Source organism: Bidens hawaiensis, unplaced genomic scaffold (genome assembly GCF_021521415.1).
Source record: "Bidens hawaiensis isolate Kalapana, Puna unplaced genomic scaffold, B.hawaiensis_p1.1 tig00030522_1, whole genome shotgun sequence".
Classification (NCBI taxonomy): domain Eukaryota; kingdom Viridiplantae; phylum Streptophyta; class Magnoliopsida; order Asterales; family Asteraceae; genus Bidens; species Bidens hawaiensis.
In genome coordinates, this window is record NW_027495090.1 from 81,049 (window position 1) to 96,792 (window position 15,744).

Here is a 15,744-nt window from a genome sequence, read left to right on the forward strand (position 1 = left end):
TTGTAACTTGATTATTCCTAAGCCAAGATGGGCCGAGACTTACGTGGTCTCGAGGGGTAATTAAGTAAAGAAAATATTTTTGCGTCAGCATATTCACCAGCATTCGTTGCTGACGTATTTTATAACATTTTGCAAGTAATCAAGATTAGAGCTTGAAGAACGAAGACTAAAGAATCCGATGGCTCGGATAATTTTGTTTAAACTAGTAAATATGGTGTTTTTATAAAACATATAAACAAGTAAAACTAAACGAGACTTTTGTCTCGTCTTTTGTTTTGTAAATATTTATAATCTTTAAATCCACATGTTTATTAAAGTCTTCCTCATTAACCCGCAACTCTGATTTATTTACAAATGTGGTACCAACTATGGTTCACACTCCTAGGCCCTAAATGGGGGTGTGACAGGTTGGTATCAGAGCATCGATCTTAGCGAATTGGGTATCATAAAACAATACCCAAGCTTCGATCCAAGCATAGGAAATATTTACTTGTTTATTTGAATAGGGATAAGATTGGTTGGTAACCCTTTATTTCCCTCTCTACATTCTAAACCACCCATCAAAGATGTCTTATGAAAAATTAATGGAGTACTATGATAATGAAGCAAGAAGAGCAAGGAAGTACTATAAGTTCCCAATGGACATCATGAGTAAGGATTACTTCGAGTCATTTTTCAATTCCAACGAAGGATCTAGCCAACATCCCAACATCGAATTAAGTCCCATCTACCATTTGTACAATACTCCACACCAAGTGTACCAACCGTCAAGACACTCAAGTTATCATCCGACAAGTCTGCCAATGTACCAACCATCCGAGGTACCGACGTATTATCCTTCTGAAATTCCGACTTATCAACCCATGGAGATTCCGCCATATTATCCCTCTGGAGGTTCAACATATTTACCGCCAAATCCTCATCCGTCATATGCCTTTCTCTCTAACCGAACAATTAAAGAGGAACCAAGATCTCCTTTGTCCGACTGGATGCAATGCCACTCCGATCAACAAAGGTGGCATACCGGCACTTCAACAAGGGATTCTGCCAATTCACATATCAACAAGGAAAAGTCATCTCACAAGCCGAAGATGAGAGTAACAATGCCATACGAGAAGATCCATGTGCCTGCAATAACTGAAGAAGAAATGGAAGAGGAACCAGAGGAGGATCCGAAGGAGGAAACAGATCCTGAAGAAGAGGAATTTCCCAACAACCCAAATGAAGAGATGACACCGGTGGAAGAATCGTACTCTCAACAAACCCCAAGCTTGTAGCTAGCTTTTTCTTTTACATTTGAAGTTACAAGTTTGGTACTTGAACTTATATCATTTTTTGTTAATTTATATAATAGTTACACATTCAACCCTTATTCAAAACTAACGACCCCCATGACTTTTTTAGGAGCCATAACTTTTTCACGCTTTAATAAATTTTTAAACAAATTACATTATAAAAACGAGCATTTTATTCTCTTTAATTTAAGTATGATAATGCTATACTTCTTTAACATTAAAAATTAACATACTATGTGATTATCGGTTAGGATCGGTAAAAAGTCGAGTCAGATGAGCTCGAGTCATGTGTAAGACCAAATTAAGAGTCGAGTCAGATGAACTTGAGTCATGTGTAAGACCAAATTAGGGTCAGAACGAGTCGACACAAAAATGGTTAAATTATTTCGATTCGTGTCGGTACGCTTTTGAGTCGAAAGAGGTCAGGTCAGAACATATTTCAGATTAAAACAGTGCATGCTCAAAAAGGGATTCATATCAAAATATGTTGGTTTAAAAAAATATCTATTTGAAAATTACTGTTTATTTCAGCTTTGTTTCTTGATTTTCGACATTATTTACAAGCTTACTGCTTTTCCATGAATTACACGTGTCACACCCCACCCAGGACGGGGCACTTACAGTGACCAATCGGCACATACTTATAACGGAAACGTAATCTTATATAAAAACTACTAAAATAGTTGTTACATATCTGACTATTACACATACTCCAAAACGTGACGATAATAGAATAAAACGTCTAAACTATTCCAACACTTAGCAGCTAACTCCGCGCCCTTATTTATCAACCTGAAAAAACATGCTCGGGTAAAAATACGTCAGCACACAGCGCAGTGAGTCACATAAACCGACATATTTAATAAACTGATACTAAAACAATTTTATTGATCAAGTATGAGCTCATTGCATGTCATGCCATAATTATAACCCGCCCGCTTCACGTTAAAGCCAGGTCAGCATTATATATTCACACATACAGACTTTACGTACGTCTACTGCTTTATTAAGTGCATGTCCCCTTGGGAAAATATAATGATCAATATAATATATATAACACCTTGGGTGCCACACCATATGTGCCATGCAAATACAAGATCAATCACAGTCAAAACAGTTTTATGAGCATGTATCAAAGTTTTGAAAATAGTTTAAGTAACTCACCTGAACAGACTTTCTTCAGTTATTCTGGCTTATCCCACTTTAACTGGAATTTATAATTTAATAAACTAGGTTATTTATTTATATCCATGAAGTAATATTCTTATAGTCGTAGGCCTTTCACATAACAACTGTCATTATCGCGCACAATCATTCAAGTCCAGCATAGTATGGTTCAACAACCATACCCAATCATTTACAGTTTATCTTAAACATCCATGATCAAAGTGGTCATATCATTCCACAATCTGGTTGTGCATGTACTAGACAAGTTATGTCAAGGTCATACGCCATATTTTAGTGAATTGCTAACCTTAAGTCTCGCGATAATTTATTATTAAAATATTGAAAGGGGTACGGTTTCTACCTATGGGTCATCCCTGGATTCCCAACTTACCCATAACACAATAATATTTAATTATTTATTTTGTAACTAAAATTAGTTAAAATTTTAAAGGAAAAGAAATACCTTATTGGCGTGGTCTCTAGCTAGAACTAAAAATGTGCATTCACGAATAGGGGGTGCTGCCTAACTTATACTCGGTTCTTAACCGACTTAGTAATATATTTATACTTGAAATCTTCATGAGCAAGGTTAATACGTGTAGCCTTCTAAATTATAGTTAAAATATATTTTCACAATCTTGATCTATACATTCACACGTTCCCCTCTTTTAAACATGCATACGTGAACTACACTTGCACACCAAGTTTTTATGTTATATTATTAATATATACGAGCAGTTTCATGTTATTATTATTAGTATCGTTTATTATTATATTATTATTATTATGGTTATTAATTTAGCTCCAATATCGTTTTTCTTCTATAGCTTTTAAAATATAACGTTTTATAAAATCACAAATATGTAGTTGAAACATACTCATTTTTCTCTACGTTTCGACCTAAGTTTCATTAAAAACGGAACAAGGTCAAATATAATATATTTTATTATTATTATTATTATTATACGGCATTTCATAATACTAATCTTTTGTCACAATATCCCATACCTTGGATAATCATTTTATATCTTAAAGGTTCATACAACTTGTTAAGCACATGTGTTAACTATCCTTGAGTATGAACTAAGATATTTTATTTATATCAACCAGGATGTTACAACACGTCTACATTTAGGTTATGTATGCACTGTCATCAAGTGAATCATGTACCGACACTGATTATGCGGTTGATGTTAGGTTGTGCGTCCATTCCAACGCACCACGCGGGCACCCAGCTAGTTTTATTAAAAGCTTCTGCTACTCTGTCAAACACCTAAATATTTAAAAGCTACAGCTGACAGCTACCAGCTTCCAGCCTTCAGCTTCCAGCCTTCAGCTTACAGCTACCAGCTAGTTTTGCCAAACATACCCCTATAGTAGCGTTTCAATTTAGAGTTTTTTCTCATCATCTAAAAGCTTTAAGCTCCTCTTACCAAACAATACTTTTTATTAGATAGAAGTTTTTTCTAAAAGCTTGTAACTTAAAGCCCCTAAAAAGCTCCTAAAAACCCTTTACCAAACACACCCTTATCTCGAGTTTTTTTTTAAACGAGGACAACGGAATAAAACATTTTAGTTTTTTTATTTTTTTTAATATATTTTTTGAGAGGTTTTTAATCTTAATAGAAAACCCATAAAAAATTCAAAAAATAAAAAAAAAAATCATAAATCAAAATATAAATAAAAAATAAAAATCTAAATTCATATTTTAATTTCAATAAACTCAACAGATCCATTATGTAAAAGAATATAATTCATATTAAAATTTCTTCTAGCTAATTTAAGTGACCAAACACCCTCATAAATATGTCATATAATCATTTGACTTTAATAGTTAATAACTTAATATAAAAACCTAAATAAATACAGAGTACTAACCTAAATTTATAATCTAAATCATTAGCCATGTTATAGTATTATTTATATCATGTGTTATTTGAGTTCTCAATAAAGTTTTATTTAATTTTGAATATAGAAAAGTTACAAAGTGTTTGTATTTTCCCGAAATAAGTAAACAATTTTATTAAATCACAAATGACTAGTCCATGGATATTTTTCAGATTCAGACCCATGCTTCGGATCTCTGAAAGCATATATAAGGCACGAAAACAGAGGTGACACTTACTTTGGTCAACAAAGTTGTTCATAGCCACCCACCATGTTTCCTGTTATTTACACTTTTACCCCTCCCACTTGTGGGTCCCACCAGGGGTTACTGGAAATGACCGAACAGCCCCCACCCTTTCTACCACACACACACACATATATATATATATATATATATATATATATATATATATATATATATATATATATATATATTACAGGATGCAGACGTGCTGTCACGTCCCATGTCCCAGCACCAAACACATCATCTATCTGGACATATATACTAATATTTTAAAACACCAAATCAAAAGATATATTTTTTGCAGAGTTGTTTCTTCTACCTTTATATTAAAAAAGCAGTTATGTTTATTGGTATAAGTTTAAGAGTTCAATCCAATATTGTCGTGATATATCACTTTTTTAAGCTTAAAGATACTTTAATCCTACCTATGTTGGTTTAAATTTATGTTATACACGTATAACGGTCAAGGTCGAGTTTTGTATTATGTGTTTTCACCACATCTATGAGACATAATTGATTTACAACTTTGGTTTGCGATAGAAGGCATGAAGTTTAGATGGTCTCTTATCATTTGTTTATAACTTGTATAAAATATAAAAATATACATAGAAAAATATTTATATTGATGTTTATTTTAATCAGTGATGATAATGCTCTCAAAGGAGCTGTCCCCAGGTTGCAAAGTAGTAGTAAAAACTATCATTAATCAAATTAATGAGTTTAAAACCTTGAAAGCGTCGTTCAAAATAAATCAATGATGATCAAACGTAATAGAAGACCTTGTAATTACAAGATCAACTGTTGTTCATTATTAGTTCATAACACATAGTCCAACTACTTATGCTAGTGGTTTTTGTGCATTGCTTTCCATATATAAGAGCATTCTCATTCCTTTAAATAATGTGAGGGGATTCTTCATTTTCTAGAGATGGTTAAAAGTGATTGTGAGATGAGAAGAGAGAAATTGATACTGTTCATAGTTAAATTTTGGAGAAACACACTGTTCAACTCTATAATTTTTTAATGTTTTTATAAATGGTTGTGAGTAAATAAGAGATAAAAGGTAATGATAAAAGTATAAAACTATATTATTTAATTAAAAATGATAGAGAAAAGATGGTATTTTTAATGTAATTATAGAAATAAAGATGAATAATAGAATGAGAATGCTCTAAGATGTGGATAACCAACACTACAGTTTTGACTTTTGTATATACCATATATTAGAGCATTTTGACCGGCCCCTAAGATTTTTGAACGCTGACCCTCGAGTTTATAAAATTACTTAGAATAGAACATTGCATATATATTGCATTCAAAATATAAAATAAAAGCAAAAAAAATGAGTTTCAGTTTCAAGTAGATATTTCATTATGCTTTTTAAATGACTAATTAATGGATAATTATCTAATTTGTGGTCAAGACTCAAGATTACCATAAAACCTACTAGTTAGGTTTTACCAGTTGCAACGATGATATATCACTATATGTTGACACACCGTTATATCAAGTTTAGGCCTCCTGCCGTAATCAAACTTACCTTTTCTAACTATATGAAAAGTAAAACCATGTATTATGATTTAAATGGAATAATTATCAATAAAAATTAGTTATAATTGGCTTTGGTTAAAACAACAAATTTTGAAAAGATATATATATATATATTTTTTTTTAACTACTAACAAACAGAGAATTGCCTAATTATTTTGTACGGAATAACCCAACGACAAAAGATTACCATCAATTGACCCAACCCAGACGTACAAAGCCCTTAAACGCTCTCCAACTCCAAAGAAAACCCAACCGTCCAAAGACTCACTAATTGTAAAATCCAAACAAATCTCATAATCAAACTGAAAATCTCAAAGATTCAATCTTCCTTCATTGAAAAGTTATTTACAAAATAAATCATATTTAAAAAATAACTATATAAATTTTATATATTGACGATTATAAATATATAATTAATAAAAAAGCTAACTGGTCTAGATAGTAAATTTACCACCCTACATACTTGTTTCAAATTTTGGCCAATTTGCTTTCACATCTTTTTATGCAGACTTCTGTACCCCCCTCCCAACACAAAAGCAAAAGTCATTCAACCACACATTCCTGTTCTGGTCCCCCCCCCCCCTTTTTACCCAAATTACCCTTCCAAAACATAAATACTTACAAAAATTCACCTTCCAACATATAAATTGTCAAATTACCACCAAAATATCCACCATTTCATTTCTCACTCTATAACAACACCCTGTACACTTTCACTTATTCCCAAACTTCCCTATAACCTTCTTTTTTTTTTTACTTCTCATTTTCTTCACATATTCCTTGCTACCCACAAAAATCTCAAGGAAAACAATTCAAGAAAATAACACATAACAATAATAATCCAATCCCCCCCCTCACCCAACATGTACACAAGCAACCGCTGACCCGACTCCGTTCAGAGCTTGTTGACTTTTCAACAAGTCAACCCGAACAAATGACGAGCAAATGGTTCGATGATCATCTGTCTTCAACGAAGATTCTTCCTATGAAATCACGAAACCGTTTGGAATAAAGCTTTGGATCCACAGCCGAGATGGACGTGGGGTCCGCTTGCAAGGATTTGTATGCATGTTCAAGCTTCTTGCTGATATCGTAATCTTGTAAAATGTCGATGATTCCAAAGTAGAGGACTACCTCGTATGTTTCACCGGTTCTTGAAGGTGTCAACAGGTTGAATCCACCAGGGGTATATTGGTCAAAATCACTTCTCCTGCCCATTCTCTCCGCCCTAGCTGGCATGTTTGCTCCCAATCTGATCAACGGTTTCCTGATAAAGAAATATAATACTTTTTTATTAAATAAATACCATTGTAGTAACAACCATGTATGTAGTAGATAAAGTCAAACCATTACCCATATGCCATATGGATCATGCATATTATTTAAATGACTATATTTGGCAAATTTGACCAAAATATAAATATAGATGATATCAACCATTACCCATCCATATAACTAAAAGAATATATTTTAGCAAATTTGGGAATAAAAATTCAAAGCCAAAACATGAACATATGTCAAGAAATGGAATTAGAAAGCCATTATAACACTATATGTATGAACTAAGCTGATATTAACCATGACCCATATGCAATATGGATTAAGAATATCATTTGAAAGACTATCTTCAACAAATTTTAGTTTAAAAAGGTCAAGGTCAAAGTCAACACAAACATATGGCAATTAGAAGACCATAATAACACTTATGAGTGAATTTAGAAGATATCAACTGCTACTTGTATGTCATATGGATCAAGAAGAGCGTTTGCAGGATAAGTTTTGGCAAAGTTAAGAATAAATTGCCAAAGTCAAGGTCAAAACATGAATATGTGTCAAGAAATGCAATTAGAAGACCACAAAAATACTTCATATGTTAATTTAGATGGTATCAACCATTACCCATATGACATATGGATCAACAAGAGTAATTCCAGGATTAAATTTGGCAAATTTAATAGATAAGGTCAAAGTCAAAGCTAACACGAACAGGTGTCAAGAAATGCAGTTAGAAGGCTATAATAATACTTCGACATGAATTTAGGTAAAGTCAACGACTACCCATATGACATATGGATCAAGAAGAGCATTTCCAGAATTGTTTTTGGCAAATATGAAAAGACGGGGTCAAAGTCATAGGCGAAACATGAACATGTGTCACGATACGCAATTAGAAGGCCATAATAAAACATAGAGGTCCCCACGAACAAACCTTGTCTAATGAAACTATATCAAATTATAAATTTCCCAACTACCATAATCAAAACACCATTTATAAAAATGGTTGTCAACTTAAAAGACCATTAAAACTTATCAACCACCAATGCAATGTCACAATAATAAGCCAATTAAACCGAAAATTCAATGGGAAAAGTTATAAAATTAATTTAGACATGTGACAGCACGAAAACATACCGGCCAGACAAAACACGATCCATGTCTTGTAATTCCGCTTCAAGAAACCGACATCCTCGCATAAACTTTTCATTTTGGTATGAATCGCTCTTTCCTAAAATGGCATTAATTAATTAATGTTATAACTAATAAGCACCAAATATAGTTTAACAAAAAAACAGATAATTACCGTTTCTCAATAAAAATGGCGATAAGCCCATTTTGTCACCGGTATTATCTTGACGAAAGTGCATGCCAACTAGAAGACTATAATCCATTATTTTCTCGGCCTCTAAAAACTCACAATCTCGGTTTATTTGTCTGAAAACACATAAAACAAACACAATATGTAAGGTAAATGAGTTAATATAAACCGCATAAGCTGAAAAATTAACAAATTATACTAACTTGATTAGGTCTTTGAACCAATTTTCTTGAAGACGAAACACATAGTTGAGGTCAAGATCTTTAAGTGTGGTGGTTTCATCAATTTCTTCCTCGGGTTTATCGGTTGTGCGCCCGTGAGATGATCCTTTAAGATCGAACCTTCTATGGATTCGATACTCGGAGCAAAATAGATTCCCCATAACAATAAACCGAGTCTACATGACAATAAAATAGAAAAATTGTAATTTGTTGCAAAACCAAAATACAAAAAACCCTAAACTGCAAAAACCGGATACTAACTTACCTTAACGCCACCGAAGGGTTTGACACAATGGACACCGAAAAACTTTGTGACGAGAGAATTCTCGTAACGACAAACGTGCTGGTAATAACTTGGCAGCATTTTAATTAAAACCTGATATCATTCAAAGTTCAAACTTTAGCTTCAATGCATCAATTGTTAAATTATAAGAAACACTCAATCAAGATTCAATATCTTTATATATACCTTGACTTCAGACTTTTTAACTGTTTTGATCATAAACCGATCATCCTGCGTTAAATAAAAAAAGCTCCCACTTTTCCCAGGAGACGAAAGCTCACGAAGAGCGTCGTTCCCACAAATTGCCAACATATAATCAGCAGGATCCACTTGAAACAACTCGCGCAAACGTCTAAAAACATTAACAATTCATCAACAAAATATAAACATTAATAACAAATTCAATATTCAAGCATCTGAATTAAACTTATAAATTACCTAAACACGATCGGACAATAATCTTTCCACCGAAATTCTCCCGATTGATGCGGTGGTGTAAGCTTGGTTCCTTCCGGTGGAAACCGAGTCCAAAACTTTTCTTTCGGGTCAAAATCAGTCGTCTTTAGGTCTCGTATCACCGAAGCATGTTTCCCAACAGAATACCTATAATAAACCATAAACATTTATAGAAATATCTATACTTTATATAAATAGTTCAAGTTCATACAAATTGTTGAATAAATCAAATTTCCACCTGATACCCAATTGGAGATTGAGCATCAAATCATAATTCTTATGCCCTTTTGAAATCATCTGGCCGGGTTTCTTCGCCTCACCGCCATTAAAACAACACGGAAACTGCCTAATATCATGGCCACCCAACCCCATGGAATCCCTATACAACATTGTAGCTTCAGCATTATCAATAATATCACAAGTAATATCCCCAGCTTCCCCATCAGACTCCCAAATACAAATCCTAGGAAAACTCCCTCGAGGCCCATCCACCGACGACCGCTTTCGCCCCGTCGAAACCGTAAACCCGTCATCCAAAAACGGCGCAGTAAGCTTATGACTAAACCCTAACTTATTATTATCGCCTGGATATAACGTTCCGTTAAGCTTATCATTATCATTATCCTTTCCGTCGTTAGTCCAGTTACCAACATAGCAGCCACCGTCCGGCCACGTGTAAATCCCGTCACCTTTGGGCACACCATTCTCCCAATTCCCGTCATAACGGTTTCCGTTAGCCCAAATGAAAACACCTCTACCGTTAATAACGCCGTTTCTCCACTCACCCACATACTCATTCCCATTCTTCCAAACATAACGGCCGTTACCGTCTTGTAAATTCCGCCGCCACGTGCCATCGTAATAATCCCCATTACTATAATGCTTCACACCGTACCCATGTTTCCGATCAGCCAGCCAGGCGCCGCGGTACGTGTGGCCGTCAAAGCTAGTAAAGGTGCCGGAACCTTCCATCCGTCCGGACTTAAACTCGCCCTCGTACGTGGCACCGGAAGGCCACGAGAACCTGCCTTTGCCGGAAGCCTTGCCGCGTTTCCATTCGCCTTCGTACATGCAGCCGTCGGACCATAAGTACTTGCCGGATCCGTGAGGTACGTTGCCGGAGAAGCTGCCGATGTAGAGATCGCCGTTTTTTAAGTGCTTTTCTAGGGTGGTTGTTGGGGTTACACGGCGGCCGGAGGTGGACTGAGATCTGCCACGGTGGGTTGAAGCTAAAGAGTCTGTTTCGTCGTTTGATTTCTTCTTTTTGGTGGTGACATTGTCTGATAATAATATAATTTGCTCCGGCATGGTTTTTGGAAGCCTTTAAAATAAACCCAGAAATGGTGAAGAAATTGGAAGCATTTAGATGAAGGTAGAGAGAGAGAGAGAGAGAGAGAGAGAGAGTAAATGGGTAAAATCTGGAAGAGAAAAAGTGCAGCTATTGTTATTGTAAGAAGAGAGAGAGAGTGTGTGTGTAAATGTAAAGGGAAGCGTCGTGGATCCGGCGTTGTTGTTGCATTGGAAAATGTTAATATCATTTATGCTTTACGTCGTCGTTTTATGCCATCTATTTTTCCTACTAATCACACCCGTTTTATTGAAATTCATTATGGTTACTATTTCTAGAATGAGTTCTTGGAAGAGTTAATTCATGGGGAGGTTTGATGTTTTATGCATGTTGGAGCCAAATATTAACAACAATAATAACCCTTAAATAGAATATACAAAAAAGAAAATGTATACCATAAGTTGTATTTGTCTTGATTGTTAAAAGTTAGCCAAATTCATCTTCCTTCTTTAGGTTGATTTTTTATTAGAAAACATGCACCGCACAATGCATTGCAATTTGGGTTATATTCAATTCACTGTTAATATAATCTTTAAGTGTGGATAATAGTTGAAGTGAAGACCAAGTCTCAATATTAATTAAATATAGTCGCTTGTATTTTTTTTATATACGTGTTTGATTATTGTTTTATTGCAACAGAATCACTATATAGATGTTAAATTATTTAAAAAATAGATGATTTAGATGCAATATACATGAACTTGGTTACTGTGTTTTTAACCAGGTTATGCAATCATCGTAGTGTGTGTAGTTGTGTACAGTTCTGAAATCGAAGTCATCAGTTAATATGTTATATTAATTAATCGGTTATTGGTTAATTGGTTCGATTTATTCAGTTAGTTTGCTTAGATACATGATATGACGGTATAAATACATCTATTTTTGCTTAGAAATACATGAAGTGAAGGTTTAAATACATGATCATAAAGTTATAAATACATGAAATGGATGTATAAGAGCTAGAAATATGAATGGTTTGGTTTGCTTAATGAGGGTAAAACAAATAATTGATATCCGATTTCCAGTTAATTTGGTTTTCGGTTTCGTTATGTCAGTTTTCGTTTTGTTTTAAATTAACAGTTCGGTTGTTGCTCACCCATACAACCACTAATTTGTTGTTACAACCACTAATTTGTTGTTACTTCTATTTGTACTCCCACGATGATTTCAATCAACCTTGTCAGGCTTTAATGTTTTGAGCAAGTGTTGATTCTTATTTAACCAATTACGACAGTGTAGATCTTACATTACATTACATTATTTGGTATTACTTTTCTAAATATTTAAGAGTGCTAAACTAGAACAAAACAATATGAAATATATGTTTTTAGAAATAAAAAATTGAACATTTGATCTACACCTTAGAGTCAGCCCTCAATACGTCACAATCTCCAAAGACAACCGCTAAAGAACCATAAAATCAAAACATTGTCAAACAAACATTTTCATGATGTTATAGCTTGTACGACAACATTTATGGTATGCTTGTCAAAGATATATATCATGCATGATAAACACTGGGACGAATTTACAAAACCATGCATACACATTTATAATAAAGATGCTCGTGAACCAGCCACTACTCATGTAAATGATAAGTTGTACAATTTAACACAAAATTGCATTTAGCTTGACTTACATGGCACTTGGTCATGTTTAATACATGTAGCCGAAAATGTTGATTGATAATGAATAGGGCGACTACCATGGTGTAGTACACACAATCCACATCATCAAATGTTAGAGAAAGTTCAAATCTTCATATATTAGAGATATACTACATTTTCTCATACTTCACCATTATGTATGGACCAATGTTTCCTACATAACCCATGGTGAAAATTAGCGATGTGACACCTTTACTTGGTAATGTCACTTCATTATATTATTAATCAAGGTGAAGTCTATAGACGTAGGATACCAATAAGACCTAAATACTCTTAAAGATCACCTGTGAGTAAGATGAGACACCCCCCCCCTAGGCCACCCACGGGACATATTAATCACCCGCATAACTCAAGATAGAGGAACACTGACAACAAGATCTAGAGACTATACGTGGGAGGATCCAAACGTCCTCGGGAGTCATCCGCAGGGTACTATTCCCACCCGCAAGGATGACATCAGAAGAACAGCTGTAATTAACTAACTTCCTTCTAAAAGATTTACAAGGATCTTTCTTTGGGAAGCACGAAATGCAACGACCAATGGTAGGAGGACAGCTGGCGAGGTTGTTATAACCTCGCACATGGTCGAAATGGCTTACCCTATCATATATGAACACGTGTCCAGGTTGTTATAACCATGCACATGGGTGAAATGGCTCACCCTATCAGAAGCGGAAACGTGTCCAGGTTGTTACGAAAGCATCTTCTGGAAATGGACAGTTGGACCAATCACATTCCCCTACCCTTTGGCTATAAATACCTTGATCATCTCTGTGAGGTATCTATTCACACTTCACTTATACTCTCAATACTTTGTACTTTTCTCTCCATCGGAACAAGTACTTATTCTCACGCCGGATGGTGGTTACGGAAAGACCCCCCCCCTCTTGTCCCATCCGTAACGAGCTCACGGTGATTGTTTTGCAGGTTTTCGTCATTGGACTTGGGAGATTAGACTTGTATCGCTGTCTGGTAGTTGTTCGACCAGTATCCTGTGAACTCATCGGATCTAAACCCTTAGGGGACCAGATCCGTGTTTCTTCATTGGCGCCATCTGTGCTTGTGCTAGAATTGTAAAGAGTTTTTTGTTGTTCCGAACGATATGAGTCAGACTCTCTAAGGGCCGACGGAAACTTCAGCAACAATTAGGTGTACGATTGGTGTCGAAGCACCCGGAGGACTAACTCCAGGTGACTTGGGACATGTTACGGTGGAGACTCATCGGGCTCGTACAGAATTGGGTCTGGAAGACGGATCTGATAATTCTGAACCGGAGAGATCTCACCATCGTAACCTCAGATCTGAAGGGATTCAATCTCCGGAGGACTGGTTACGCATTCAACAAGAGAATTCCCTAGCTGAATACGAGCGCATGATTCGTGAAGAGCGAATATGTGCCCGCACTTTGGCCTATGATGAGACTCCCAGGAGATCTTCATCTCCTCCTCTAACAGTTCGGAGGAGACAGATGCGTGACAGCCTCCAGACAGAAAGATTCTCTGAGAGGTTTTCTGAGGAATAAGCTAGACGTCAAGATCGTAACAGAGGACGTCCAGTGATGCGGGAGTCTTCCCGCAGAATTGAGTACGACGATAGCTATGATCTGACATACCGTTGATGCGATACCAACTATTTCAGCGGTGACAGCCAAAACCATAGAAGAGAGGGAACTAGTTGCCCGCGTGCGATAGTTCGCCATACTGAGCACTACAGTGATGTGAAAGAAGACTTTACAAAACCGTATCGTCCCGAAACGTTTGCTGAGAAGTCAAAGTTCATTCCGCGCATTGCTACCGCTTCGTTCCCAATCAACGTGAAGATCCCTACTACCTTAGGGAAGTGTAACGGAATGTAAGATCCAAGCGATCATTTGTATTAAAAATGCGGGTGCTACGTATCGACGTTTGATGGATGAAGCTTTCAAGAATCAAATTGGGCGACACTTGGAAGTATACATGGATGATTTGGTTATAAAAATCATCGAAGAGGATCAGATGTTACGTGATATAGAAGAAACATTTGATACTCTGAGGAAGATCAATATGAAGCTCAATCCCAGCAAGTGTTCCTTTGGGGTGGAGGAAAGAAAATTTTTGGGCGTGATTGTTACGAGTGTGGGCTTTAAAGCAAACCCAGACAAGGTCCAGGTAGTCGCCCGCATCCCATCACCTTCTTCCCTCAAATAGGTGCAAACACTTAATGGAAAGCTTGTTGCTTTGAACAAATTTTTGGCCAATCACGCGGCTAAGTCTTTTCCCTTTGTGTCAACTCTAAGGATCTGTTTAAAGAAAGTGCATTTCAAATGGACCGCGGAAGCAGAACAAGTTTTTCTGGAGGTCAAGAAGTGTTTAATGGAATTGCCTACCCTAACAGCACCGCATGCGGGAAAGCCACTAACGATGTACTTATTAGCATCTGATATTGCCATTGGGGCCGTGCTGTTGACAAATAGAAAAAATCTTCAAACACCGATTTACTATGTCAGTAGAACATTGATAGACCTAGAAACTAGGTATTCAATGCTTGAAAAGCTAGTCTTGGCACTAGTTTATGCCGCCAGGCGCCTCCGCATATATTTTCAAGGGCATCTAATCAATGAACGGACATGGTACAAATTATAGAATGTGCTAAGTAAACCAGAACTATTTTGAAGGTTGGCAAAATGGGCCATAGAATTGGGAGAGCATGTGATCGAATACAGACCTAGAACCGCGATCAAGGGTTAAGTGCTAGCCGATTTCATCACAGAAGTTCCGCGAAACAAAGAAGAAGAGTGCCCGATTGAACAACGAACTCCGATACCCCCTGAGCGAGACCAGATTTGGTCACTGTTCACGGACGGAGCTTCAAGTAATTAGGGATCAGGCGCATGCCTCAGATTGGTTAATCCCGAAGGCCATGAATACACTTATGCCATAAAGTTGGACTTCAAAAGTACCAACAATGAGGCAGAATATGAAGCTTTCTTAGCAGGTGTGCGGATAGCCAAAAAACTCGGGGTAAAACATTTGAAAGCACAGGTAGACTCA

The 15,744-nt window shown here is 36.0% G+C and overlaps 1 protein-coding gene across 1 annotated transcript; it reads right to left on the bottom strand.

The window, feature by feature from the left end:
- Positions 1-6,794: 6,794 nt before the first annotated feature.
- Positions 6,795-11,008, bottom strand: LOC143580547 (phosphatidylinositol 4-phosphate 5-kinase 1-like). The gene is made up of 8 exons (XM_077063538.1): positions 9,939-11,008; positions 9,683-9,847; positions 9,431-9,596; positions 9,227-9,337; positions 8,944-9,137; positions 8,726-8,856; positions 8,557-8,650; positions 6,795-7,411 (listed from the first exon to the last, which is right to left on the bottom strand). The coding sequence occupies exons 1-8, from the start codon at positions 11,006-11,008 to the stop codon at positions 7,102-7,104; spliced, it is 2,241 nt and encodes a 746-aa protein (XP_076919653.1). The 3' UTR covers positions 6,795-7,101.
- Positions 11,009-15,744: the final 4,736 nt, after the last annotated feature.